General features: G+C 34.6%; 1 protein-coding gene across 3 annotated transcripts; it reads left to right on the forward strand.

Moving 5' to 3' along the window:
• The first annotated feature begins 399 nt into the window (after nucleotides 1-399).
• LOC123544387 (uncharacterized) lies at nucleotides 400-26,452 on the forward strand. Of its 3 annotated transcripts, none has more exons than XM_053526430.1 (2): nucleotides 400-464; nucleotides 24,606-26,452. In XM_053526430.1, exon 2 carries the CDS (start codon nucleotides 24,712-24,714, stop codon nucleotides 26,173-26,175), a length of 1,464 nt encoding a protein of 487 aa, XP_053382405.1. In that variant the 5' UTR covers nucleotides 400-464; nucleotides 24,606-24,711; the 3' UTR covers nucleotides 26,176-26,452. The 3 variants fall into 3 exon arrangements, with proteins under 3 accessions (XP_053382405.1, XP_053382403.1, XP_053382404.1); XM_053526428.1 differs by lacking the exon at nucleotides 400-464 and adding an exon at nucleotides 10,726-10,797; XM_053526429.1 differs by lacking the exon at nucleotides 400-464 and adding an exon at nucleotides 18,072-18,182.

The raw sequence follows: 26,452 nt of genomic DNA on the forward strand, positions 1-26,452 counted from the left end.
TGTTCCAGAAGCTGTTATATACACGATAACAACATGTAAAATATCAGTTCAAACGAAGCACTTCTGTCGACTAACCTTCATTTGTCATTTCTTATTATTGCATGCTTTTATAATCAATGCTTTCACATTATAGAATATTTGTGCCAAATCTAAATAACGTACAGTTGCTAATACCCCAGTCACACATACGGCGCGGATAGCTACGTCTAGCCACGGATAGAAATATAGTAATCCGTATCAATCCGTACCTGAGCCGTACCTTAAAGTAGTAATCCGTATCAATCCGTACGGCTCCGGTACGGATCGACACGGATTAGGGCCTACTACGTTTCTGTCCGTGGCCAGGCGTAGCTATCCGCGCCGTATGTGTGACTGGTGTAATAGGAATATACCCTGGTGCGTCACTTAATATTAGTATAGAATAAAATGATGTTAATTTAAGAGTGAGACAGGATTGGCGTTCCGTAAGTATAATCTTTATTGTCATCAGCTTTAAGGATAAAACGACTGCGGTCCAAAACAAACACAGTTTACAAGCACACAAACACAAGAGTAAATATTTCAAGTGATGTTCGTGTAAATGTTAAAAGGTAATAACCACTTTAAACGTAGACGTGTGCCTTTATAACAGTATTTTCAAAATAAGTAGGAAAATGACTTGGCCAACCGATCAAAGTTTTTAAGAATGTATGAAATCTGAAACCCTTAAATTCTTGGGTAAATTGAAAAGAAACACACACAGTAGATCTAGGTTAACCCTACTTCACCATAAGGTTTTTTTTATATAGAGATGGTACCGATATTCTGTCTTTCGTGGTCTTTACCTGGAATGTAAACATTTGACCCATAACGAATTATCAAATGACAACTTTTATAACCTTTCATTTCCCATTCAAGAAGTAGGGAAAACCCTGTCGTTAACTGCCACCCCCAACCCCCTTCTAATTTGTGGTTGTGCTTAATAGATCTACCGTTACCTCACATTCACCAGTAAGGTCTAATAAAAGTTTAAAGCTTATTTTGAAGTCAAGGCCCTTAAGGGCATCTGACATAAACATAACAAACAATGTAACATACAACATGGCATATGAAAATAATCTTTCAAGTTGTTCCAGCATTCATGACGTCATCGACTACATCACAGTTTATGAAACATTCAAAAGACATGTTCCATCAATGTGATAGTTACAAACTAATATTTCACGAAAACGGGTTATTATTGGTATATATTCTTGTATCTTTATTCTGCCACATATTTAACGTAATGATAACAACCGTGGATCATATAGTAGGTGATGTTTAAGCGGTGGAATGTACTTGATGAACTGAAGTTAGTTTGTCTTAGATACAGTAATGTACGAACTCGGCCCATGAGCACTTTTTACCAAAGCATGAAGTGACAAGTGTATATAAAAGACAGGATGAAAGAGAGAAATATGTGACTGAGGGTAATGTATATTAAATTTTAGTACATTAAAAATGAACATATTATTATGTTTTAGCTGGATGTGCATACTTTCAGACAGATAGTGTAATGTAGTTTTGCACGTTCGGATCGATTTTTTTTCCTACAATGTAGAATTTGATTACACTCTGATTTCTTTTTAAACTTTAGAATATATATTTAAATAATTTAGCAACTAAAAGCAATGAAATAGATAGGGTCGTATGTTTGTATTATTTTTCTTTGCTTGTTTTGAAAAATTTGGACCTCGCGCATTTTTTTTTCATAATGGGAGTCTATGCCGTCAGTACTGTAGTGGAAAAATCACAGCCTCTATAACATTTTCGCAAACAGATTTTTTTCTACCGATATCTAATTCAGAGACTTGTACCTGTTTATCCGGTGTCATCAGTACACATGATCTAAGACGGGCAAAATTTTCCAAATTAGTAAAATCAGTGATATTCAAACGTTTAGGGAAGCAAGAAGACATAAAATTAACTTAAAAATAAACTCATTGAAAGAAAAATTAACTTTTCTAGTTTACTTCAATAACTTAATAAATGTTGTGAGATGAGTATAAATATGAGAATATATCATTTAAAAAGACCATGAAACGCTTAAAATCTGTCATTTCCTACAGAAATCAATAGAACTCGGGATAAAAAATAGTTACTTATTTCAAACGCTTAGGGAAGCAAGAAGATCATATTTTATTTTATTAATATTGAAAGAAAGTGCAAATATTGCAGATTACTTCAATAACTTAATAAATAATGTCAGATAATGCTTTTGATGTGATTTGATCTGTTAAAGTTTTTTCCCTTCTATATTTCAATAGACGTAAATTGACCGATACTGGCTAATCGACACACTCGATAAGCTGTTTTCAGGGGAGACAATTTCGTCAATAAGCCAGCAAATTGAATTAGATTTCTGGGTATGAAAGTAAAATTTAATGAAACTTCTTACAGTCGTACATAAACATATGGTCTATCATGTGGTGAAATAAAATGTGTAGGTCCGTGGAGCTCTAACTTACTAATTTTTGAGATATTTGACCATGATTAAAGTGAACTGCATATTTCAAGCTAATGTTAAGACATTAATTTTAATTATTTAATGTGTCAGATGTTTTGATGTCATATTTTAACTTTAGAAAGATAGAGTAACAGTGTCATTGTAACAGTTAAACTTACGGGTTGCCGTTAATTCATAATCCGTACGCCGAATCCCAGGGGCGTCGGAAGGTGTTTGATATTGGGGCCGCGAGGGGGGGTGGGTAGGTACGGGAGGGGGCATCCCCCTCCCGTAAGGGGGGTAAGGGGGACCTGCCCCTGAAATTTTTTTAAAACGGGATCATAAATGGCGAGTTCTGGGGCATTTAAGGGTACCGAATCGCATCTCAAGTCTCCAGTATTTTCTTACTATTTACATGACTATAAGCAAAATAAAGTTTAGAATTAATAATGTATAACGCAATACAAAGAATGCATGTATGTTTTTTTTTGTATTTAATGTATTGAACAATAATCATTCATGTTACATTCATTTCTTATTTTTGTTTGAAATATCATTTTTTGAGTAAAAACAATTTATGTAATTAATTCCTTACATCTTAGCGGTGTGATAAATCTTAACACTTACCTCTTTCATTAAATAAAAACATGATAATTATTTTTCTGAGTTTTATAAGTTACCGGTAATACCTTAGATCTTTGCGGCTGGGTATAGCTTAAACGTTCCAATGACTAAAGACATGCCAATTAAAAACATGCTGATTTGTTCATGCATAATTTAGTCCAATCACGGACACGTGTGTACGACTCCAGTTAACACCCCCGATCGTGTCACCGTCACCACGGTAACACACTAATCTGGACAGCGTGTATTGTTTAACGCGAAGCAAAATTTAATATACTATACAAAATATTGGGTCCGCGGACCTGCGACTCCAACTTATGAATTTACAAAAATCGTTTTTGGGCAAATTATTGGGGCCGCGGTCGCGGCCCCTGCGGCCCCACTTCCGACGCCCCTGAATCCAGGCTTTATTCTACGTTTTCCGGATAAATGACGTTACGCCATCACTTCCGGTTAAACAAACGCGCAGAACTACCTCAAAACAAACTCAATAGATCTAGATCTAGTCCAACAGGAAAGGCCAAATTCAAAGAAAGCTGTGCCAATTTAGCAATATGCGGTGTGTTTTAAAAATTCATGCTCACATCAGCTTAGAACATATAAATTATCGACTGTAAAGCCTGGCGACCACCAAATCCGGACGACCACCAAACCGGACAGTCCCGTAAACGCTTTATTTAGGTCTTTAACGTTGCTTATCTTTTTACGACCAAATGGACGCTTGATTTTCAACAACACAGCGAAGTTATAACGGTTCAATTTAAGTATTTTACAAGAAATGCTACATTTTATTTCGTCTGCACCCACGAAGCTTCTTTACATGTCGGGGGAAGTCGGAAGTGGCGCGAAGCGCATGTGCAGTATTTCCATGAGGTCCCGCCCTTAAATCTAACCTATAGGCCCCACGCAAATTTGAGGTAAGCAGACGAAACGTTTAGTAAACACTTAAACCGCACTTAAACCGGGGAAATACAACTTTGATAATGTCTTGCATGATTTTAATACACCCTAAAACACATTTTCATATTAAAATTTCCACTTCGAAAAGTGAAATTTTAAAAGATTTAGCCGGGAGAGATACGATCAAATTATTCTATGACTCAGACACTGTACGACTACTTTCCCTTGGTTGAAAATAAAGTTTAATTCAATGTTGAACGTATATTGAAAATCAATAAAGTGACAACTCGCTGACCAGAAACATGTTAATGATAGAGCTTAAAACAACGTGATTCGGTTGCCTTTCGTTCGGGCCTGGAAAAAGTATTTGACCTAATTTTAGAAGTAAACAAGTTAGCTCTTTAGTTGGGAGGAGAACCTAGCTTTGTTTACCTGAAATTTCAACCACTAGATATATCTAATTCCCGAGTTTTCGTGTAAAAATATTCCAGAAGTATCCGGTTGTAGGACGCTAGCCAGCATTTTTAAGTAACAAACAAACATAACTCATAAGGAAGGAACACTGCAGGGCACCAGTCACCACCACGGTACAGGCAGTGCCAAACACCAGCCCCACCGTATCATTTTAACTCTTACCCTGCTAAATTTCTAAAATGAACTTGTCCATCTTTAATTTGGACACTATCATTAACTGTTAAAAGGGACGATTTCCAAAAAATTATAGACTGAATGGCGAATAGTGCAGATATTGACTAAACTGCACAGAAGTGCAGGCTGATCAAGATTTACGCTGGTCGCAAAGGCAGACTTAATCGTGTCCAGCATGATAAGGGCTAACACTACCGTATTCCTATGTTAGAATGCAGTGTAAAATTCTAATCCCCTAAACGCTAGATCTTTTTCAAATTTCCTCTAAAATAGAAATTTAGCTGTCGCGAGAAAACATCTTTTGCTGGGTTTTAACATCTTTACATTCATTTGGATTCAAAGTTACCAATTACAAATACGTGTATTATCCAATATCACCCCTTCTAAAGATGCAAAGAAATTACCTATAAAAAAGATTGAAAATCTGCATCAAAATAGACCAAAATGTGTTTACTGGCGTCCCTAAAAATATTGTTATAAACTGGTAAAAAAATGTTATATTTGCTAATACATTGATCAATTATATTGACTCAAACGTAATATTTGTTTCTAATTTGAAGAAGCAAAATGATTTGATAAAAAGTAAAAGAAAAATGATTTTTCTGTAACATTCGATACTATGAGTGTATTGTTTCTGACACGAGATTTATATCATTTCAGCATTCCCCCGAATACGTAATTCCCTTAGGAGTTTAGAAACAGACTGTAAAGTAGAAATTTTCGCGGGAGTTTAATTTTCGCTATGTTCGCGAGGCCCTACATATCGCTTAAATTAATCTTCTCGTAAATATTAACTATTAGTATAATTCTAATTCAAGTAGGATACCATTTTTACAATTTCGCGAATATTAAAACTTGCGAGTATACTCAAAATTTAAAATTAGTGAAATTTTGACCGAGCGAAAATATGTGTTTTACAGTATATGTCATATAATATAGGTTTCAGGCCTAAAACTATATCTGATTTACTGTCACGTCGTTCTGTTGCATTGTGGACCTTTCATTGCGATATGCAGTATTTAATAAACTATTAATAAATACAATTTATTTCTTTTAAGCATAGAACAGATTTGATTAAATCAATAGGACGCTTTATTGTGTGCATGCATTGATATAACTCGTGCATGAAAACAAACAGTGACGAATGAATGCTAACGTTTCCATGTATAGCAACTATGAGAAAACAGCTCGTTAGGCAAAAATTGACGAAATGATGGCATTAAATATCATGTTAGGAAAGAATCAAAAATACAGATAATATTTTATTTAAAATACCGTGTGATGAATCAAATGTTGAACTTTGGTAATATTTTTGCACCTAAGGTTTCTTATTTTTAGTAATTTTGTTATTAAGTAAAATGTGTACATGCCCTTCTTATTTCAATATAGAAAATCTGAACGCTATCGATTATTGGCCGGAGAAATATTCTTCGGTATGCATTTTTTTCTTTCAAGATTTTCTTCGTTGTTCATGGTTTTGTTATTTAATGAGTTACCATATTCAACATTGAGGTATTGCCAATTGCTGCATTAGTGTAAGCCAATTTAAACATTAGTTTTAGTATTACATAGTATCAGTGAAAGCCTGAAATATTCGCTACATTTTATTGTCAAAAAATGGTAGTACGGACAAAATTGCTTTGATGTTCAAAATATTTTGAAACCACATATTTGGATATGTATGCTAAATTTTAAGACGGAAATAAACTAGTTTGTGCATTCTCAGTTTGTTTTCATGCTATACTTACGAAAATCCAAAATAATTTGAGAATGAGTGAATACACCGAATCGGAGTGTTCAAGAAACTGCTTGGGAAGATGGGTACGAAGGTTAGGAATCAGCCATTGACCTAACCTAACATGTAATTTAGGCATGTAATGTGTAAGATTCAGAAATATTTAACTTGTTGAAAATACATCATTTGAACGCAAGTATTGATATTTTCGTCCATAAAAGAAGACCCTGGAAAACGTGCAAGATTGGTTAAAAACCCCGTTTTTTAAGAGTCTTAATGTTATTATCGGTCGTGTAAAACTAAACCAGACGCAAGAAGAGTGTAAGGTTTGTTTCCGATATCCCAACTTACCCTAAAAATTTGCCGTGACCCTAAGTGGTTTTAAGGCGTTTGAAAAAAAATATTAACGCAATTTATTTTATACTTTTCGATTTGTGTTGCTCCTCTTTCTTTATTGTAAAAAAATGATAAAAAAAAATCCTACCTACCTACCCTATTTTTGGGCATGTTACCGGAAACAATATTTTTAGGCCTATCGGAGTCGAACCCGTTTAGAGAGCGCAGATCTATGGATCGCGGGGACTTGAGCTCGACCCCCTGGCGAAGCGTACTATGTTCTCCGAGACGATTTAATAAAAGATATTGTGTCTGAAATCATTCACCCTCCACCTCAGATTCATGTGAGGAAGTTGAAAGTCCAAGGATATATATTAGCAGGGACCCAGTAGCCCATGGCCCCTAGATTTGGGCAGTGCCCCTAATTATATAAATTGTTGGAGAAAATGCCCATATACATAATGGTAAACATTTATTTTTGGCAGTCTGGGCCCCTAAATAAATGCGAAAAGCAGGTTTGTACTGGTTCAGAATCTGGAAACACTGATTAGGTTCAGTGCCCACCGGTACTGTTGAAAACTCGCGTTAAACCCAAAACGAAAAACACAAATTAGTGTAAAATAGTTTGAGATGCTAGAATCGCTAATTATGAAGTATAACGTAACTGTAATTCCGTGCGCACTTTAAAAATCGCTGCCGTACTTCCGTACTGTTAACTCTGTTATTTCAGCTTCAGTGCGACGCATCCGCGGGTAAGTGAAGGTGAAAATAAAGGCAGGGCTGCTAATAAACGTTTCCAGGATTACCTGGTTGATCTTAAAGTTCCATAAAGCTTAAAAGTTTATGTTGAAAACAAATAAAACAACAGTCCAAATATATGGTATGCATAATTACATGGTTAGAAAAGCGCTTCATTTAATAATTCAAATGAACTTAAAGCCATTTAAGCCATACAGCCATTAAAGCAGGTAATAAGAAGACCAGAATCAATAAAACATTTTGAGATTGCCTTGGACAGATATTGAGAAAAACAAGTATGGGAATTAGGATTTAACAAGAAATTAATATATTTATGTTAATAGCGAAAAATTTGGCAGCCATGCTTTAAATAATTGCATTATGAGCCTTTAAATTAAGGATCTTTGTTTGATTTTTTAACATTTCCTAGTAAAATAAACAAGTTCTACCCTTCTTTATTTCTATAAATTGTATATATTCATTTTCTAAAAACGCATCTTTCATGTGTATTTTTGTGACATTTTAAAACCGGGCTTTTGGTAGTAAAATGAATAAAATTATATTTTTGCGTAATTCAATATTATTGAAATTTGAATATATTAATATTGATAGATCGCTGTAATTGTCTGATTTAAGAAATGTAATTTCAATAATTTTTAAACTATTTGCAAAACAGCACCTGGTTAGACAAGCCACTAGACTGATAATAAATATAGTTCTACAGTTTTTCTCTTTTTGTCTAATTCCATTTCATAGAGGCAAAAGCCAGTCTATTTTAGAAATGATGTTAAATTTATTAGTCTATAATATTGGAAATAGTATATAGGCTGGCTCAGTTCACTACATTCAATCATTAAAATGTAAAAAGATATATCATAGTCTAGCAAATGGTGGGTTAGCTCTTTGATTGAGTATATATAAAGGCAAAGTCAAATGTAGTTTTATTTTATAAAATGAAAAATGACCTGTCTTCGTTGTATTTATCGAAAATTATCTGCATATAATCTCAGAAACTTGCATCATTATCATTATTAATATTATTATTATTATTATAACTATTATTATATACCACATTTATATAGCACTTTTTTCATATAAAAATACGTTCAACAGTGCTTTTCAAAAAAGAATCTATGTAATGTTCAATAAAAAAGGATAATTGAACTATTATAGAATGAATTAAAATTACATTGCAACACACAACTTTCCTCAAATTCATTTTCTTTCGACATCTTGCTACTCATATTAAATTTTGAAAATTTATATTTCCGGAAAGTGGGTCGTGTTAGAACTTTCAATTCATCGCTGAAAAGCTTAACACTGAAACATGTAAAGTGGTTATAAATGGAACTATGCAATATTTCACAAGTTCTCATACGTTCGTATTTTTTTTTATGGAGAATGAAGAAATAGACTATTAAACCTTCATCGTTTTCGAAATGTTTCTAGTAAAGTTGTCACTGCTGTCAAGCTATTTTTTGATTTGTTGTTGTTGTTTCTTGTTTTTGCGAAATACATTTTACAGAAAACACTAATTTCTAGACAGCGGGAGCCACATTCATGAATGTGATACAGAGCAAAAGTAAAAAAAAAAAAAAAAAAAAAAAAAAAACGTTCCAATCTGAAAATGATTCGACACCAATAAGCTAACTCAATTCTTTGCTGACATGCAATTAGAGGGTTCAGTATGTGAAAATTGGATATATATTTCAAATGGTAAGATGTTGAATATGCTTCACAGAAATTAGAACTCGAACGGGGATCGATATAGATGTTCTTTTTAGGTTACAAGTATGTACCCGATCATACGGGGATTAATAATTTACAGATATATTTCAGTAGAAACAGTGTGAAGGGATAATCATTTATCAAAATGCTTCTAAATGGAATAATATAGAAAAGAAAAATGTACTTTTGTTCCAGAAGCTGTTATAAACACGATAACAACATTTAAAATATCAGTTCAAACGAAGCACTTCTGTCGACTAACCTTCATTTGTCATTTATTATTATTGCATGCTTTTATAATCAATGCTTTCACATTATAGAATATTTGTGCCAAATCTAAATAGCGCACAGTTGCTAATACACCAGTCACACATACGGCGCGGATAGCTACGTCTAGCCAAGGATAGAAATATAGTAATCCGTATCAATCCGTACCTGAGTCGTACCTTAAAGTAGTAATCCGTATCAATCCGTACGGCTCCGGTACGGATCGACACGGATTAGGGCCTACTACGTTTCTATCCGTGGACAGACGTAGCTATCCGCGCCGTATGTGTGACTGGTGTAATAGGAATATACCCTGGTGCGTCACTTAATATTATTATAGAATAAAATGATGTTAATTTGAGAGTGAGACAGGATTGGCGTTCCGTAAGTATAATCTTTATTGGCATCAGCTTTAAGGATAAAACGACTGCGGTCCAAAACAAACACAGTTTACAAGCACACAAACACAAGAGTAAATATTTCAAGTGATGTTCGTGTAAATATTAAAAGGTAATGAACACTTTAAACGTAGACGTGTGCCTTTATAACAGTACTTTCGAAATAAGTAGGAAAATGACTTGGCCAACCGATCAAAGTTTTTAAGAATGTATGAAATCTGAAACCCTTAAATTCTTGGGTAAATTGAAAAAAAAAACACACACAGTCGATCTAGGTTTACCCTACTTCACCATAAGGTTTTTTATATAGAGATGGTACCGATATTCTGTCTTTTATAGTCTTTACCTGGAATGTAAACATTTGACCCATAACGAATTATCAAATGACAACTTTTATAACATTTCATTTCCCATTCAAGAAGTAGGGAAAACCCTGTCGTTAACTGCCACCCCCATACCCCTTCTAATTTGTGGTTGTGCTTAATAGATCTACCGTTACCTCACATTCACCAGTAAGGTCTAATAAAAGTTTAAAGCTTATTTTGAAGTCAAGGCCCTTAAGGGCATCTGACATAAACATAACAAACAATGTAACATACAACATGGCATATGAAAATAATCTTTCAAGTTGTTCCAGCATTCATGACGTCATCGACTACATCACAGTTTATGAAACATTCAAAAGACATGTTCCATCAATGTGATAGTTACAAACTAATATTTCACGAAAACGGGTTATTATTGGTATATATTCTTGTATCTTTATTCTGCCACATATTTAACGTAATGATAACAACCGTGGATCATATAGTAGGTGATGTTTATGCGGTGGAATGTACTTGATGAACTGAAGTTAGTTTGTCTTAGATACAGTAATGTACGAACTCGCCCATGAGCACTTTTTATTTTTGACAAGTGTATGTAAAAGACAGGATGAAAGAGAGAAATATGTGACTGAGGTATGGTAATGCATATTAAATTTTAGTACATTAAAAATGAACATATTATTATGTTTTAGCTGGATGTGCATACTTTCAGACAGATAGTGTAATGTAGTTTTGCACGTTCGGATCGATTTTTTTCTACAATGTAGAATTTGATTAAACTCTGATTTCTTTTTAAACTTTAGAATATATATTTAAATAATTTAGCAACTAAAAGCAATGAAATAGATAGGGTCGTATGTTTGTATTATTTTTCTTTGCTTGTTTTTGAAAAATTTGGACCTCGCGCATTTTTTTCATAATGGGAGTCTATGCCGTCAGTAGTGGAAAAATCACAGCCTCAACATTTTCGCAAACAGATTTTTTTCTACCGATATCTAATTCAGAGACTTGTACCTGTTTATCCGGTGTCATCAGTACACATGTACTAAGACGGGCAAAATTTTCCAAATTAGTAAAATCAGTGATATTCAAACGTTTAGGGAAGCAAGAAGACATAAAATTAACTTAAAAATAAACTCATTGAAAGAAAAATTAACTTTTCTAGTTTACTTCAATAACTTAATAAATGTTGTGAGATGAGTATAAATATGAGAATATATCATTTAAAAAGACCATGAAACGCTTAAAATCTGTCATTTCCTACAGAAATCAATAGAACTCGGGATAAAAAATAGTTACTTATTTCAAACGCTTAGGGAAGCAAGAAGATCATATTTTATTTTATTAATATTGAAAGAAAGTGCAAATATTGCAGATTACTTCAATAACTTAATAAATAATGTCAGATAATGCTTTTGATGTGATTTGATCTGCTAAAGTTTTTTCCCTTCTATTTTTCAATAGGCGTAAATTGACCGATACTGGCTAATCGACACACTCGATAAGCTGTTTTCAGGGGAGACAATTTCGTCAATAAGCCAGCAAATTGAATTAGATTTCTGGGTATGAAAGTAAAATTTAATGAAACTTCTTACAATCGTACATAAACATATGGTCTATCATGTGGTGAAATAAAATGTGTAGGTCCGTGTAGCTCTAACTTACTAATTTTTGAGATGTTTGACCATGATTATTAAAGTGAACTGCATATTTCAAGCTAATGTTAAGACATTAATTTTAATTATTTAATGTGTCAGATGTTTTGATATCATATTTTAACTTTAGAAAGATAGAGTAACAGTGTCATTGTAACAATTATACTTACGGGTTGCCGTTAATTCATAATCCGTACGCCGAATCCAGGCTTTATTCTACGTTTTCCGGATAAATGACGTTACGCCATCACTTCCGGTTAAACAAACGCGCAGAACTACCTCAAAACAAACTCAATAGATCTAGATCTAGTCCAACAGGAAAGGCCAAATACAAAGAAAGCTGTGCCAATTTAGCAATATGTGGTGCGTTTTAAAAATTAATGCTCACATCAGCTTAGAACATATAAATTATCGACAGTAAAGCCTGGCGACCACCAAATCCGGACGACCACCAAACCGGACAGTCCCGTAAGAATGTTTCTCATTGCAGAGTTGGTGCAGCCGTTCTGCGCATGCGCGGAATTATTATCAAATGGAACGCACGGCAAAAATACTCATTTTTTTGCATGTCCGCACGCATTTAGTGTATAATGTGCATAATATACTGACTGAAGGTTAGGGTTAGAATCACCATGGTTACAAAATATATACATTTAAGGTATTTTTGTTAAAATTTAGTTAATCCGGTGTATACCGGAGTCTGTAATATATCACGGGCGCACCAACATTGTATTTAGTCACAGCCGTCCCGTAAACGCTTTATTTAGGTCTTTAACGTTGCTTATCTTTTTACGACCAAATGGACGCTTGATTTTCAACAACACAGAGAAGTTATAACGGTTCAATTTAAGTATTTTACAAGAAATGCTACATTTTATTTCGTCTGCACCCACGAAGCTTCTTTACATGTCGGGGGAAGTCGGAAGTGGCGCGAAGCGCATGTGCAGTATTTCCATGAGGTCCCGCCCTTAAATCTAACCTATAGGCCCCACGCAAATTTGAGGTAAGCAGACGAAACGTTTAGTAAACACTTAAACCGCACTTAAACCGGGGAAATACAACTTTGATAATGTCTTGCATGATTTTAATACACCCTAAAACACATTTTCATATTAAAATTTCCACTTCGAAAAGTGAAATTTTAAAAGATTTAGCCGGGAGAGATACGATCAAATTATCGATTGAGGAGAGGTAATTCGTACAATTCTATGACTCAGACACTGTACGACTACTTTCCCTTGGTTGAAAATAAAGTTTAATTCAATGTTGAAAGTATATTGAAAATCAATCAAGTGACAACTCGCTGACCAGAAACATGTTAATGATAAGAGCTTAAAACAACGTGATTCGGTTGCCCTTCGTTCGGGCCTCGAAAAAGTATTTGACCTAATTTTATTAGTAAACAAGTTAGCTCTTTAGTTGGGAGGAGAACCTAGCTTTGTTTACCTGAAATTTCAACCACTAGATATATCTAATTCCCGAGTTATCGTGAAAAAATATTCCAGAAGTGTCCGGTTGTAGGACGCTAGCCAGCATTTTTAAGTAACAAGCAAACATAACTCATAAGGAAGGAACACTGCAGGGCACCAGTCACCACCACGGTACAGGCAGTGCCAAACACCAGCCCCACCGTATCATTTTAACTCTTACCCTGCTAAATTTCTAAAATGAACTTGTCCATCTTTAATTTGGACACTATCATTAACTGTTAAAAGGGACGATTTCCAAAAAATTATAGACTGAATGGCGAATAGTGCAGATATTGACTAAACTGCACAGAAGTGCAGGCTGATCAAGATCTACACTGGTCGCAAAGGCAGACTTAATCGTGTCCAGCATGATAAGGGCTAACATTACCGTATTCCTATGTTAGAATGCAGTGTAAAATTCTAATCCCCTAAACGCTAGATCTTTTTCAAATTTCCTCTAAAATAGAAATTTAGCTGTCGCGAGAAAACATCTTTTGCTGGGTTTTAACATCTTTACATCCATTTGGATTCAAAGTTACCAATTACAAATACGTGTATTATCCAGTATCACCCCTTTTAAATATGCAAAGAAATTACCTATAAAAAAAGACTGAAAATCTGCATCAAAATAGACCAAAATGTGTTTACTGGCGTCCTAAAAATATGGTTATAAACTGGTAAAAAAATGTTATATTTGCTAATACATTGATCAGTTATATTGACTCAAACGTAATATTTGTTTCTAATTTGAAGAAGCAAAATGATTTGATAAAAAAGTAAAAGAAAAATGATTTTTCTGTAACATTCGATACTATGAGTGTATTGTTTCTAACACGAGATTTATATCATTTCAGCATTCCCCCGAATACGTAATTCCCTTAGGAGTTTAGAAACAGACTGTTAAAGTAGAAATTTTCGCGGGAGTTTAATTTTCGCTATGTTCGCGAGGCCCTACATATCGCGAAAATTAATCTTCTCGTAAATATTAACTATTAGTATAATTCTAATTCAAGTAGGATACCATTTTTACAATTTCGCGAATATTAAAACTTGCGAGTATACTCAAAATTTAAAATTAGTGAAATTTTGACCGAGCGAAAATATGTGTTTTTACAGTATCTGTCATATAATATAGGTTTCAGGCCTAAAACTATCGTTGCTTGTAATATCTGATTTACTGTCACGTCGTTCTGTTGCATTGTGAACCTTTCATTGCGATATGCAGTATTTAATAAACTAATAAACTATTAATAAAATTTAAATACAATTTATTTCATTTAAGCATAGAACAGATTTGATTAAATCAATAGGACGCTTTATTGTGTGCATGCATTGATATAACTCTTGCATGCGTACATGTAACAAAAACAAACAGTGGCGTTTCCATGTATAGCAAATATGAGAAAACAGCTCGTTAGGCAAAAATTGACGAAATGATGGCATTAAATATCATGTTAGGAAAGAATCAAAAATACAGGTAATATTTTATTTAAAATACCGTGTGATGAATCAAATGTTGAACTTTGGTAATATTTTTGCACCTAAGGTTTCTTATTTTTAGTAATTTTGTTATTAAGTAAAATGTGTACATGCCCTTCTTATTTCAATATAGAAAATCTGAACGCTATCGATTATTGGCCGGAGAAATATTCTTCGGTATGCATTTTTTTCTTTCAAGATTTTCTTCGTTGTTCATGGTTTTGTTATTTAATGAGTTACCATATTCAACATTGAGGTATTGCCAATTGCTGCATTAGTGTAAGCCAATTTAAACATTAGTTTTAGTATTACATAGTATCAGTGAAAGCCTGAAATATTCGCTACATTTTATTGTCAAAAAAATGGTAGTACGGACAAAATTTCTTTGATGTTCAAAATATTTTGAAACCACATATTTGGATATGTATGCTAAATTTTAAGACGGAAATAAACTAGTTTGTGCATTCTCAGTTTGTTTTCATGCTTTACTTACGAAAATCCAAAATAATTTGAGAATGAGTGAATACACCGAATCGGAGTGTTCAAGAAACTGCTTGTGAAGATGGGTACGAAGCTTAGGAATCAGCCATTGACCTAACCTAACATGTAATTTAGGCATGTAATGTGTAAGATTCAGAAATATTTAACTTGTTGAAAATACATCATTTGAACGCAAGTATTAATATTTTCGTCCATAAAAGAAGACCCTGAAAAACGTGCAAAATTGGTTAAAAACCCCGTTTTTTAAGAGTCTTAATGTTATTATCGGTCGTGTAAAACTAAACCAGACGCAAGAAGAGTGTAAAGCCCTCTACAGACGGTAGGTTTTTGTTGTACAACACTAATTATCTCAAAGATGTACAATTTTGAAATTGTACATTTTTCACATACAGACAGTACTCCATTCTAGTATAAATCACAGAGATTTACCTAGCAAACATAATTTTATAGTGCATAAGGTACTGAAAAGAATGTAACCATTCATAATAAAAATGATATTCACCTTTTTATGTCCCATGAATTTGATTACGCATGACACAAATAAGCCACGCCATGAGAAAACCAACATAGTGGCTTTGCGACCAGCATCGGATGCAGACCAGCCTGTGCATCCGCGCAGTCTAGTCAGGATAAATTATGTTTGATTTCAAAGTCTATTGCAATTAGAGAAACCGTTAGCGAACAGCATGGACCAGACTGCGTGGATGCTGGTCGGAAACGCACTATGTTGGTTTTCTCATGGCGCGGCTCAAATCATTTAACTTTTCAGGGTCATCCTTTTTCCTTTATGCATTAGAAGCCATTTTATATTCAGATTTGTGTTTATTTTTTGGGCAATTGTTTCTGGAATTTCATTCACTTGCCTCTTATCAACTAATTATTTACCAATTTGTTGCTTGTCAACGTGGGTGGTACGTAAGGCAAAACTTACGAAATAGAACATGTCCTAATCTGTAAAGCCCTCTACAGACGGTAGGTTTTTGTTGTACAACACCAATTAAATTTAAGATGTACAGCCAAATATTATCGTGTGTACGATGCTATTCCTTGATTTCGTAAATCTTAAGTCTTGACTTACAGATTAGGACATGTTCTATTTCGTAAGTTTTGCCTTACGTACCACCCACGTTGACAAGCAACAAATTGGTAAATAATTAGTTGATAAGAGGCAAGTGAATGAAATTCAAGAAAAAATTGTCCAAAAAATAAACACAAATCTGAATATAAAATGGCTTCTAATGCATAATAGAAAAAGGATGACACTGAAAAAATAAATTATTTGAGCCGCGCCATGAGAAAACCAACATAGTGCGTTTCCGACCAGCATCCGCGCAGTCTGGTCCATGCTGTTCGCTAACGGTTTCTCTAATTGCAATAGACTTTGAAATCAAACATCACTGATCCTGACCAGACTGCGCGGATGCAAAGGCTAGTCTGCATCCATGCTGGTCGCAAAGCCACTTTGTTGGTTTTCTCATGACGTGGCTTATTTGTGTCATGCGTAATCAAATTCATGGGACATAAAAAGGTGAATATCATTTTTATTATTAATGGTTACATTCTTTTCAGTACCTGATGCAGTATATGTTATATAGGTAAATCTCTGTGATTTGTACTAAAATGGAATACTGTCTGTATGTGAAAAATGTACAATTTCAAAATTGTACATCTTTGAGATAATTAGTGTTGTACAACAAAAACCTACCGTCTGTAGAGGGCTTAAGTCAAGACTTAAGATTTACGAAATCAAGGAATAGCATCGTACACACGGTAATATTTGGCTGTACATCTTAAATTTAATTGGTGTGCTACAACAAAAACCTACCGTCTGTAGAGGGCTTAAGGTTTGTTTCCGATATCCCAACCTGCCCTAAAAATTTGCCGTGACCCTAAGTGGTTTTAAGGCGTTTGAAAAAAATATCCGGATATTAACGCAATTTATTTTATACTTTTCGATTTGTGTTGCTCTTTCTTTATTGTAAAAAAATGATAAAAAAAAATCCTACCTACCTACCCTATTTTTGGGCATGTTACCGGAAACAATATTTTTAGGCCTATCGGAGTCGAACCCGTTTAGAGAGCGCAGATCTATGGATCGCGGGGACTTGAGCTCGACCCCCTGGCGAAGCGTACTATGTTCTCCGAGACGATTTAATAAAAGATATTGTGTCTGAAACCATTCACCCTCCACCTCTGATCCATGTGGGGAAGTTGAAAGTCCAAGGATATATATTAGCAGGGGCCCAGTAGCCCATGGCCCCTAGATTTGGGCAGTGCCCCTAATTATATAAATTGTTGGAGAAAATGCCCATATACATAATGGTAAACATTTATTTTTGGCAGTCTGGGCCCCTAAATAAATGCGAAAAGCAGGTTTGTACTGGTTCAGAATCTGGAAACACTGATTAGGCTCAGTGCCCACCGGTACTGTTGAAAACTCGCGTTAAACCCAAAACGAAAAGCACAAATTAGTGTAAAATAGTTTGAGATGCTAGAATCGCTAATTATGAAGTATAACGTAACTGTAATTCCGTGCGCACTTTAAAAATCGCTGCCGTACTTCCGTACTGTTAACTCTGTTATTTCAGCTTCAGTGCGACGCATCCGCGGGTAAGTGAGGGTGAAAATAAAGGCAGGGCTGCTAATAAACGTTTCCAGGATTACCTGGTTGATCTTAAAGTTCCAAACGATTTTGTCCGATTTTTGTTACTTCTGTTATCTGTGAATTTCACTTGAAAATTTGTTCTGTCGTCGGCGTTCCATAAAGTCAAATCGATATAGTTGCCACACAATAGAATTGTACATCCATGTGAGGAATTTGTAAACATTACATTTTAAATGTTTTTGATATAGTAGTCAGATGTTGCAACAATTTTATTAAAATTTTAATCCATGGGAATACCAATTTGTTCAGGTAAATTCTTTGAGTATTATTACATATGAACAACGTCAATTTCAATTTATGTTTTAAAATTAATTTAATTGATAATACCAAAGGTTTAGCCCCGGGCAGTGTTTTTTCCACTGATTTAGGAGTGGGGCTGGGCTATTTACAATAGGGAAAATTGCGTCGTAAAACGTTTGAATTGGGAATTGTTAAAAAATGATATTTTTTTTGTAAAAATATTACATTTAAGATAAAAATGGTCATAAATACGTTTAGATAACATATCTACTGCATTGTGTTTCAAATTCTGATTCTGAAAAAAAAAAAAAAAAAAAAAAAAAAAAAAAAACAACCTTATTCAACTTTGGGAATTTTTGTTTTAAAATTGTGGCAAAAAAAGAAACATTGGCCTGTAATACTAGTTTGTAATGCCATGGTAACATGATATGAGCCGCGCAATGAGGAAACCAACATAGCGCGTTTGCGACCACCATCCGCGCAGTCTGGTCAGGATGCATGCTGGTCGCAAACGGTTTCGCCAATTGCAATAGGCTTTGAAAGCAAACAGCATGGAACCTAACCAGACTGCGCGGATGCGGATGGTACAGCCACCGTCCCGGTTGTTATGTCCACTGTACCCCGTACCGGTTGTTATGTCCACTGTCCAGCGTCCCGGTTGTAATGTCCAGTGTACCCCGTCCCGGTTGTTATGTCCATTGTACCCCGTACCGATTGTTATGTCCGCTGTCCAGCGTCCCGGTTGTAATGTCCACTGTACCCCGTACCGGTTGTAATGTCCACTGTACAGCGTCCCGGTTGTAATGTTCAGTGTATATTTACTCATTTAATTAACCAGACTGAGAAATACGTTTTAATGAAATAAATAATTGATAGATACAGTTTAGTCTTTTTTGTCGTTGTACAAACCTGAATAATAAATCAATGAAATCACGATCTTGATATCTGCAAAAATACAAGAAAAGGGAATTTTATTAACTTCCTGTGCATAAGTCTACTTATGATGTTTTTAGTATAATAAATTTTTTTTAAGTGCATACTTTAAGACAGTAAACAAATTATGGTCATGTTAAGTGTCCATATTTTCACATTTTGAAGACAGAGCGCGAAACTATTGTATCTTGTTCTTCATTTTAGTGCAGTTACACTAGTTTCGCACTCAGTCCTTGATTTATCAACACTTCATTTTATAGAGGTAACATATTAACATAAGCTTATTTTCAATACGGCTACCACCATTAAACGTGTACATTTAATAGGAAAATGCGCATTCCAAAGACGCAGCTTTACCAAAATGAAAACCATGCAGAAGTTGATGTATATATATACATATATATATATATATATATATATATATAAGGCGGCTGCTTAAGACAGGTTGAAATTTAGAACAAAAAGTTAATTTGGGAAGTGAGCTGACTGTCTGGTTTTGGCAAGTGGCTGCATAATACAGGTAACCTCTAAGAGAGGTTTAACTGTATATAAATACTAGTACTAGCTAAAGTGTTTTGTACCATCTAAATCCATATTCAGTGTACGCACAGACTTAAGTTTATATCTGATCCTATTTACATATTATACGAGTTGTATTGACTTTACCGATCACTTAAAGTAGAGGCGATTACAGGCCGGTTCACATGAATGTAATTTTACAAAAATGAATATTTCATTACCAACTTTTAGTAGTTTTTTACATATTTAACCGATAAAGCGGGACAGCTTCATCTGTCACAAAAATCAATAAAAACCAATAATCAAATATCACAGCGCGTCGATTTCCGTACTAATTGTTGTTGTTGTAGTAACACAGGGGACAAAATTGATAATTAACAGGGTTTTTTTCGTTATTGATATATTTACTTAACGATGTACTTGAATGAAGTTTTAGTATTAAAGTGAAAAGCGGAACAAGCCGAAAATGTATATAATACTTTATTAATTGTCACATAAAAGTAATATTTAAGAAAATATGAATATGTAATCTAAAATATTAAGAAAGACTAACATGTTACACATCTAATAATCTAAAATTTATGCTTTAAGTTAGGCTAGAACTACAATTATCTTGCAGCTGTATTCTAGCACATAAAAAATTAAGCCGAGGTTTTATAAAAGCTATAAAATAAGAATAGTCATCGTCGCAATTTAACACTTGTTAATACATGAAGCAATCTGACTAAAGTACATCTCCTATTATGCTACGCATAGGATCTGAGAACGACATATTCATAGCCTCGTTCTGACGACCCTTTCGCTAGCCAATCAGAGCTTAACTTACAACATTTTGCAAATCTACCTGTAGCCTTGACTTTTGATATTTACAATTCTTATGTCGTAATGTGTCAGATAGCCGGTTAGCTCAGTCGGTAGGCCATTTGCTCTGTAAGCTAGGGTTTGAGCCCTGGAATGACTGCACATTTTTCTTACTCTTTGACATTCGAACAGGCCGTCTGATTGGTTAAAATAAAAATAGCAATACTGGAAATCCAAAATATACAGAAGATGGTTGACCTTAGGCTGATTATTCATACAGATTATTTCATTGTAGAAAATAAGGGGTGTTAAGGGAAGCCGTGCATTGTTCAGAGTATGGAATTAGTTTGTGTACATTGCAGTATCAAAGTATACATACTTAAATTTTGATCAGTTAAAACTTTCCAGTACACTAATTTATATTTACATAAATTTATATTTCCATTTTCTCGTGCAGCTCGTGTTTTTTTTACACCACTGCAGTAAATCTATATCACGATAAATGTACGTAAAATTTGAATTTATGAATGCAAAAAGATGAAGCGTACATATCTTTTCAATAATAGGTTGTGCCTCATCATATATTATAATACAAAGGTCAACCATCGGGGTCAAGTTGCGTCTACTATATGTGAATGGGTCGTTCTCAGATCTTCGTTTAGAAGATCAAGTACTTAAGTCAGATTGTACATGAAACATAATCCTGAACATATAACTATGTACACAAAAGAAATATTTACGCACAAGAAACAGTGTCTGTAAATAAACATTAGAAACAGGAATCACAGATATTATACAGCACCACTTAAATAATGTTTTATACAAAACACCGAGTCGTGAATTAAACTGACGGCAAACTCATGGCTTTGCGACCGATGCAGACTTCGTTATTCACTCACATTCTCATCCATCAGAGGTTCGTCAAAATCCCGAGACAAACCACGGGGAACCACGGTAGACCTCTGGTATACGAGAATGTTCACTCAGTGATGAATATCAATGAACAACAGTTACTATGGCGTTCAGTTTAGACAATCGTGACATTTTATTGAATCTTAAACCGCGATGTACGATGATACGATGACGAAAACGCGATGGTGCGATGGCACGATGGTGAAACAACGATGGTATAGTGCATTTTATTTGACCTGACGGGGCGTGGTTTCGCGACGGTCCACTACATTTTTGTGCAGGGTATGTAGTACATGTAACCAATGTAGCGTTGAATTTTAGTCGTTGAATACCAAAGATTATGGAATGAAACAATTATATTGCTCAACCTATTTTTCTCGTTTTTTGAGATTACCATTATTTGCATAAGTCAGAGATTAACTCCGCCCCGCCAGGTCAAATAAAACGGACTATACGATGGTGAAAACGCGAAGTTTGACGCGATGGTACGATGCTGAAATGTCGATGTAATATTGCGTTTTCATCATCGTACCATCGCGTTTTCACCATTGTGCCATTGTTGTTTCATCATCGTGCCATCGCGCCATCGCGTTTTCGTCACTCGTACCATCGCGCATCGCGGTTTAGTATTAAATAAAAATGTCACGACTGTCCAAACGGAACACCCGTAAACAACCCTATCAACAATTAATTCATAGACGGACAAGTCCATGATAATTATTCATCACTGTTGTGTAATAGCGTTACTGATTATTCTTGCATAAAAAACTACTGTTTTCACTGGATCCGCCCATGTATTAACGGGAGAAAAAACGTGTGCAAACAAGGCAGTTCTTGTGCTGTTAATACCCGATTTTTATTTTTGAAATGCTTTACCATGGACGTATGTGCACATCTGCGCAGATTGACATCTGGTATCTGCGTCTTGTTCTTTTCATAAAAGATGCAATCTAAACCATAGAATGTTTTGCTGTATCAGTTACCAACGCCAAATGCGCTGTCCCCAACAATGTTCGTACTCGTTTCTTTCCTTGTTTTTAGAACTCATGCAGCCTCATTTCAGTTTTTTGTAGATAACTGTGAATGTTTAAGAGTCGCGTGTAACTTGTACGATTGTTTGTTTTTAGAAATCATATCTATGGTTTTGGTAAGTATCAGTCGATGTGTTTTTACCTAATTTCTCGAAGAAAATAGACAGCTTGAAATCTTGACACCACGTTCGTACTCAGTTTAACTCGAATGTAAAGTTATTCTTCATGAAATTGTGCTCCTGTTCACCAAATTGTGAAGTTATGTGAACAATTATTGGCAATTTCATGTTTGTAAAACGAGAGATTTTAAAAAATCGTTTAAAAACCTTCAGGATGTTCTTTTGATGGTGCTGTTTATTTTTGGGCCCTGGATACGGATATTTAAAACATGTTTACCGTTTCCAAGAACAACGTACAGAATGGTAATTAGAAAATGTACCGGAATCGTAAAGTCATCACATATGAAAACAATGCATTTAGTCGTCGTGTAATGTTTTTATGCAAGAATAGCGACGTCTGCAGAAGCCCTTTGGATATGTTTGTGACCTCGACCTTCGGTCTCGGTCACAAACAATCCCGCGGGCTTTTGCAGAATGTTAATACACAAAAAACGTGTATTATCCCTACATTCTTACTGCCATAAGGTTTATGTAATATGTGTAAAAATCATACAAATTAAATCCCAGAGAGAAAGAAAAAGGACGATATACAGACAGAAGAAAGTGAAAAAGTATTTTTTTCTGTTTCGGACAGTTTTGAAACAGCCAGAAAAAATGAATAGGTCTATATTTATTTAAGTCCTTTTCAGAAAAATGTTATTCATTGACAGAATAATGCCTCTTTTAATCTGTCTCATTCTGCAAACAAGATATATTTTTATCAGCAGTTGTTAAATCATCGCTGCAAGCTTTCAATACATGTGGTCTTAAATTCCATCTGTTCCAGTTGAATATAGTGAATGTAGTAAAATTGATACGATTACTGGTGTCAACTATATAGTGAATTATTTTAAAATGTTGGTACGACCACTGGAATCATTAAATCACAGTGAATCATTAAATGTTGAGGCGATTACTTGCGTCAAGCATTACTGGTGTCAAGTATACAATAAATCATTAAATGTCAAAGCGATCACTGGTGTCAAGCATATACCTTCATCTGTTAAACTTTCACGCATATCCTTTTAATAATGTTTAAGGAGTTGTAGACACAAGACTTTTCGTTATATTCTATATATCAAAACTATCGTATAAATTTTACTGCATTCGCTATATGCTTGACAGCAGCGATCGCCTCAACATTTAATGATTCACTATTTGCTTGACAATATTTAGTAACCAAATTAATTTTACTAAATTCGCTATATGCTTGACGCCAGTGATAGCATCAACATTTAATGATTCACTATAAATATGTTTGGCACCAGTGGTCGTACCATCATCACTATATCCTCGACAATATTTATTACCCATATCAATTTTTCTGAATTCGCTATATGCTTAACGCCAGTGATCGCTTCAACATTTAATGATTCACTATATGCTTGACACCAGTGATCGCCTAAACATTTAATGATTCACTATATACTTGACTCCAGTAACCGTAGCAATTTTACTGTATTCACTGTTTGTTTGACGCCAGTGATCGTCTCAATATTTAATGATTCGCTATACTTGACACCAGTAATCGTAGCAATTTTACTGTATTCACTGTTTGTTTGATGCTAGTGATCGTCTCAATATTTAATGATTCACTATATATTTTACACCAGTAGCAATGTTATTGTATTCACTATATGCTTGACGCTAGTGATCGCTTCCACTATATGCTTGACACCAGTAACCGTATCAATTTTACTGCATTCACTATATGATTGGGTGGTTTATTGTTGCAAGTTGTGCTGAAATGAAATTTTCCGTTAGTTCAGACTATGCCGAGCAAACATTTGGTCAAAAAGCACATTTTTTGAACCGGCGTTTTATATTAGGACTATCATTGAATTGAACAGTTTGTTTATCATTTTCTTGCCAGTTTTTTTTATGTCAATGAGTAAACAAGGTTACGGTTTCCAGTTTTGATGTGATCGTAGATTCAAGGGTAAATAATTAATGTTGTGATGGCTTTTCAGAGCAATTATTTCCACTTTCTCCTTTGATCAAGAATTGATCGAATTTTTTAAACGATCAATTGTTTAAATCATGTCCAATCAAGTAAACTAATTATTTTTACTTTTCAGCTAATCATGCAAGAAGCCACCATACGATGTAGAGGATCTGAAGTTTTAGAGTGGCAGTATATGTCTTAGGCAGAACGGACAATTATAATAGTTTTATTAAGAGAACATGACGAAACTAAGAAAGGTTGTGACTTGTGTAGGAGTTTCCTCTCTGTTAATAGTTGTCTTCATGTGTTATCAAAGTAGCTATTACCTATTCATAGAAAACACTGCAACACTTCATAAGAAGAAGCTAATTACTCCGATCCATATTTTCAAGCGAGAATTCCAAGATGTTAATATTACGAATTCAGCCGCGTCATTAGCGTGCACAGCATGCGTTTCATACATAAACAACACCAAAAACAAAACGTACGAATACTTTTCCGGTAAATATTCTTTAGATAAACCACCTATGACGTCATGGATCAAACCAGAAAACACACAGTCGTTCTGTGACAATCGTGTAATCATCTACAGTGATTTGTTTGGAATTATACATAACGTAACGTTGTTTCCAACTAGAAGAAACAAGATAAGCAGTCAGGCAAAAGGCGGAGAAGAGATCAAGGAGGTCTTAAATCAAGGTGAAGATAAAGAAAACTACCAATTTAACAGTGACTTTCTAGAAATGGAATGTAAAAATGATGTTGATGTTGGATCTCATTCACTAAAGACGATGTGGCTAAAATCTTTAAAGTTAGTTCCCGCGAAACAAAGCGAGTCAAAGAACTTGTCTTTAAAATATATTGAGAAATATGTTATCGCTGTCCGCAGACAAGACTATGCGAATTTACATAATTGGGTCAGGAACATTTATAATACATTTTTGATGATGATGCATTTTAGAATTCAGCCAAAGGATGTTTCTGTTCTCTTTATGGATGGTCATCCTTGGACAGAGCTCGATAAGGCGTGGGAGGTTTTGTATAATAAACCTGTTCGAGTAGGGCGAATGCAACAGTCCGTTAATTATCAGAATTTCATATTAGGTTTTCAAGAAAATCATGGTCCTATTACTGAGTTTCATAACCAACAGGTGTCATATATAGAAGAATTTAGATCGTTTGTTTTTTCACAGTTCAATTTAGACCCATCTGATAAACTTGACTGTTCTAAACCTAGAATAACGCTCATTATACGCCGTAACGCAGTGTATCATCCACGTAATGTAGTTGGAAATGTGGGGAGAAAGATCTTTAATGAAGCAGAACTTATCAATGACCTAATGAAAGCCTTTCCAAACGCATGCGTAAAGCCGTCTCTAATGGAGGCGTTACCAATGAGGTCACAACTTGACGTAATTAAACGCACAGATATTCTTATTGGTATGCATGGGGCTGGAATGAGTCACGTTACATTTTTGCCTAAACATGCTGGAGTACTAGAATTGTTTGCTAAAGGTTTTAAAAATGGTCGACCATGGTTTGAGTGTTTCAACTCAATTGCTAAATGGAGAAATTTGCAATACGACAGTTGGGAGAATTTTGACAGTGCCTTAGAGATGCCAGCTGACTTTACAATTTTGCCGACAGATGTCATAGTGGATAAAACGAGGGGATTAATGAACAAGCTTTGTAAAAAACAATAGACGAAGTACAATAAAAATAACTTTGTTGCGTTTGTACACGAGTCTATTACACCAAGGGGCATTACTGACTAGAGTTGCCATACATGGTATTAGAAAGACAGAATATAAATTTGATAACACGAACAGATGTAAGGTTAAGTTAACTAAACTGTTTTACAGAAACTTAATAAAATGTCATATGTTTAATAATCAAAGTATCTGCCGTGTGCGAACTTTCATAGGCAGTATTGTACAAAAATCAATTTAATTTTACTAAATCATGATCACTAGAAATGTG

Source organism: Mercenaria mercenaria, chromosome 16 (assembly GCF_021730395.1).
Source record: "Mercenaria mercenaria strain notata chromosome 16, MADL_Memer_1, whole genome shotgun sequence".
NCBI classification, from domain to species: domain Eukaryota; kingdom Metazoa; phylum Mollusca; class Bivalvia; order Venerida; family Veneridae; genus Mercenaria; species Mercenaria mercenaria.

What these genes read in the sequence shown, in the direction of transcription:
- LOC123544387 (XM_053526430.1), top strand. Translation starts at nt 24,712, where the DNA reads ATGACGAAACTAAGAAAGGTTGTGACTTGTGTAGGAGTTTCCTCTCTG.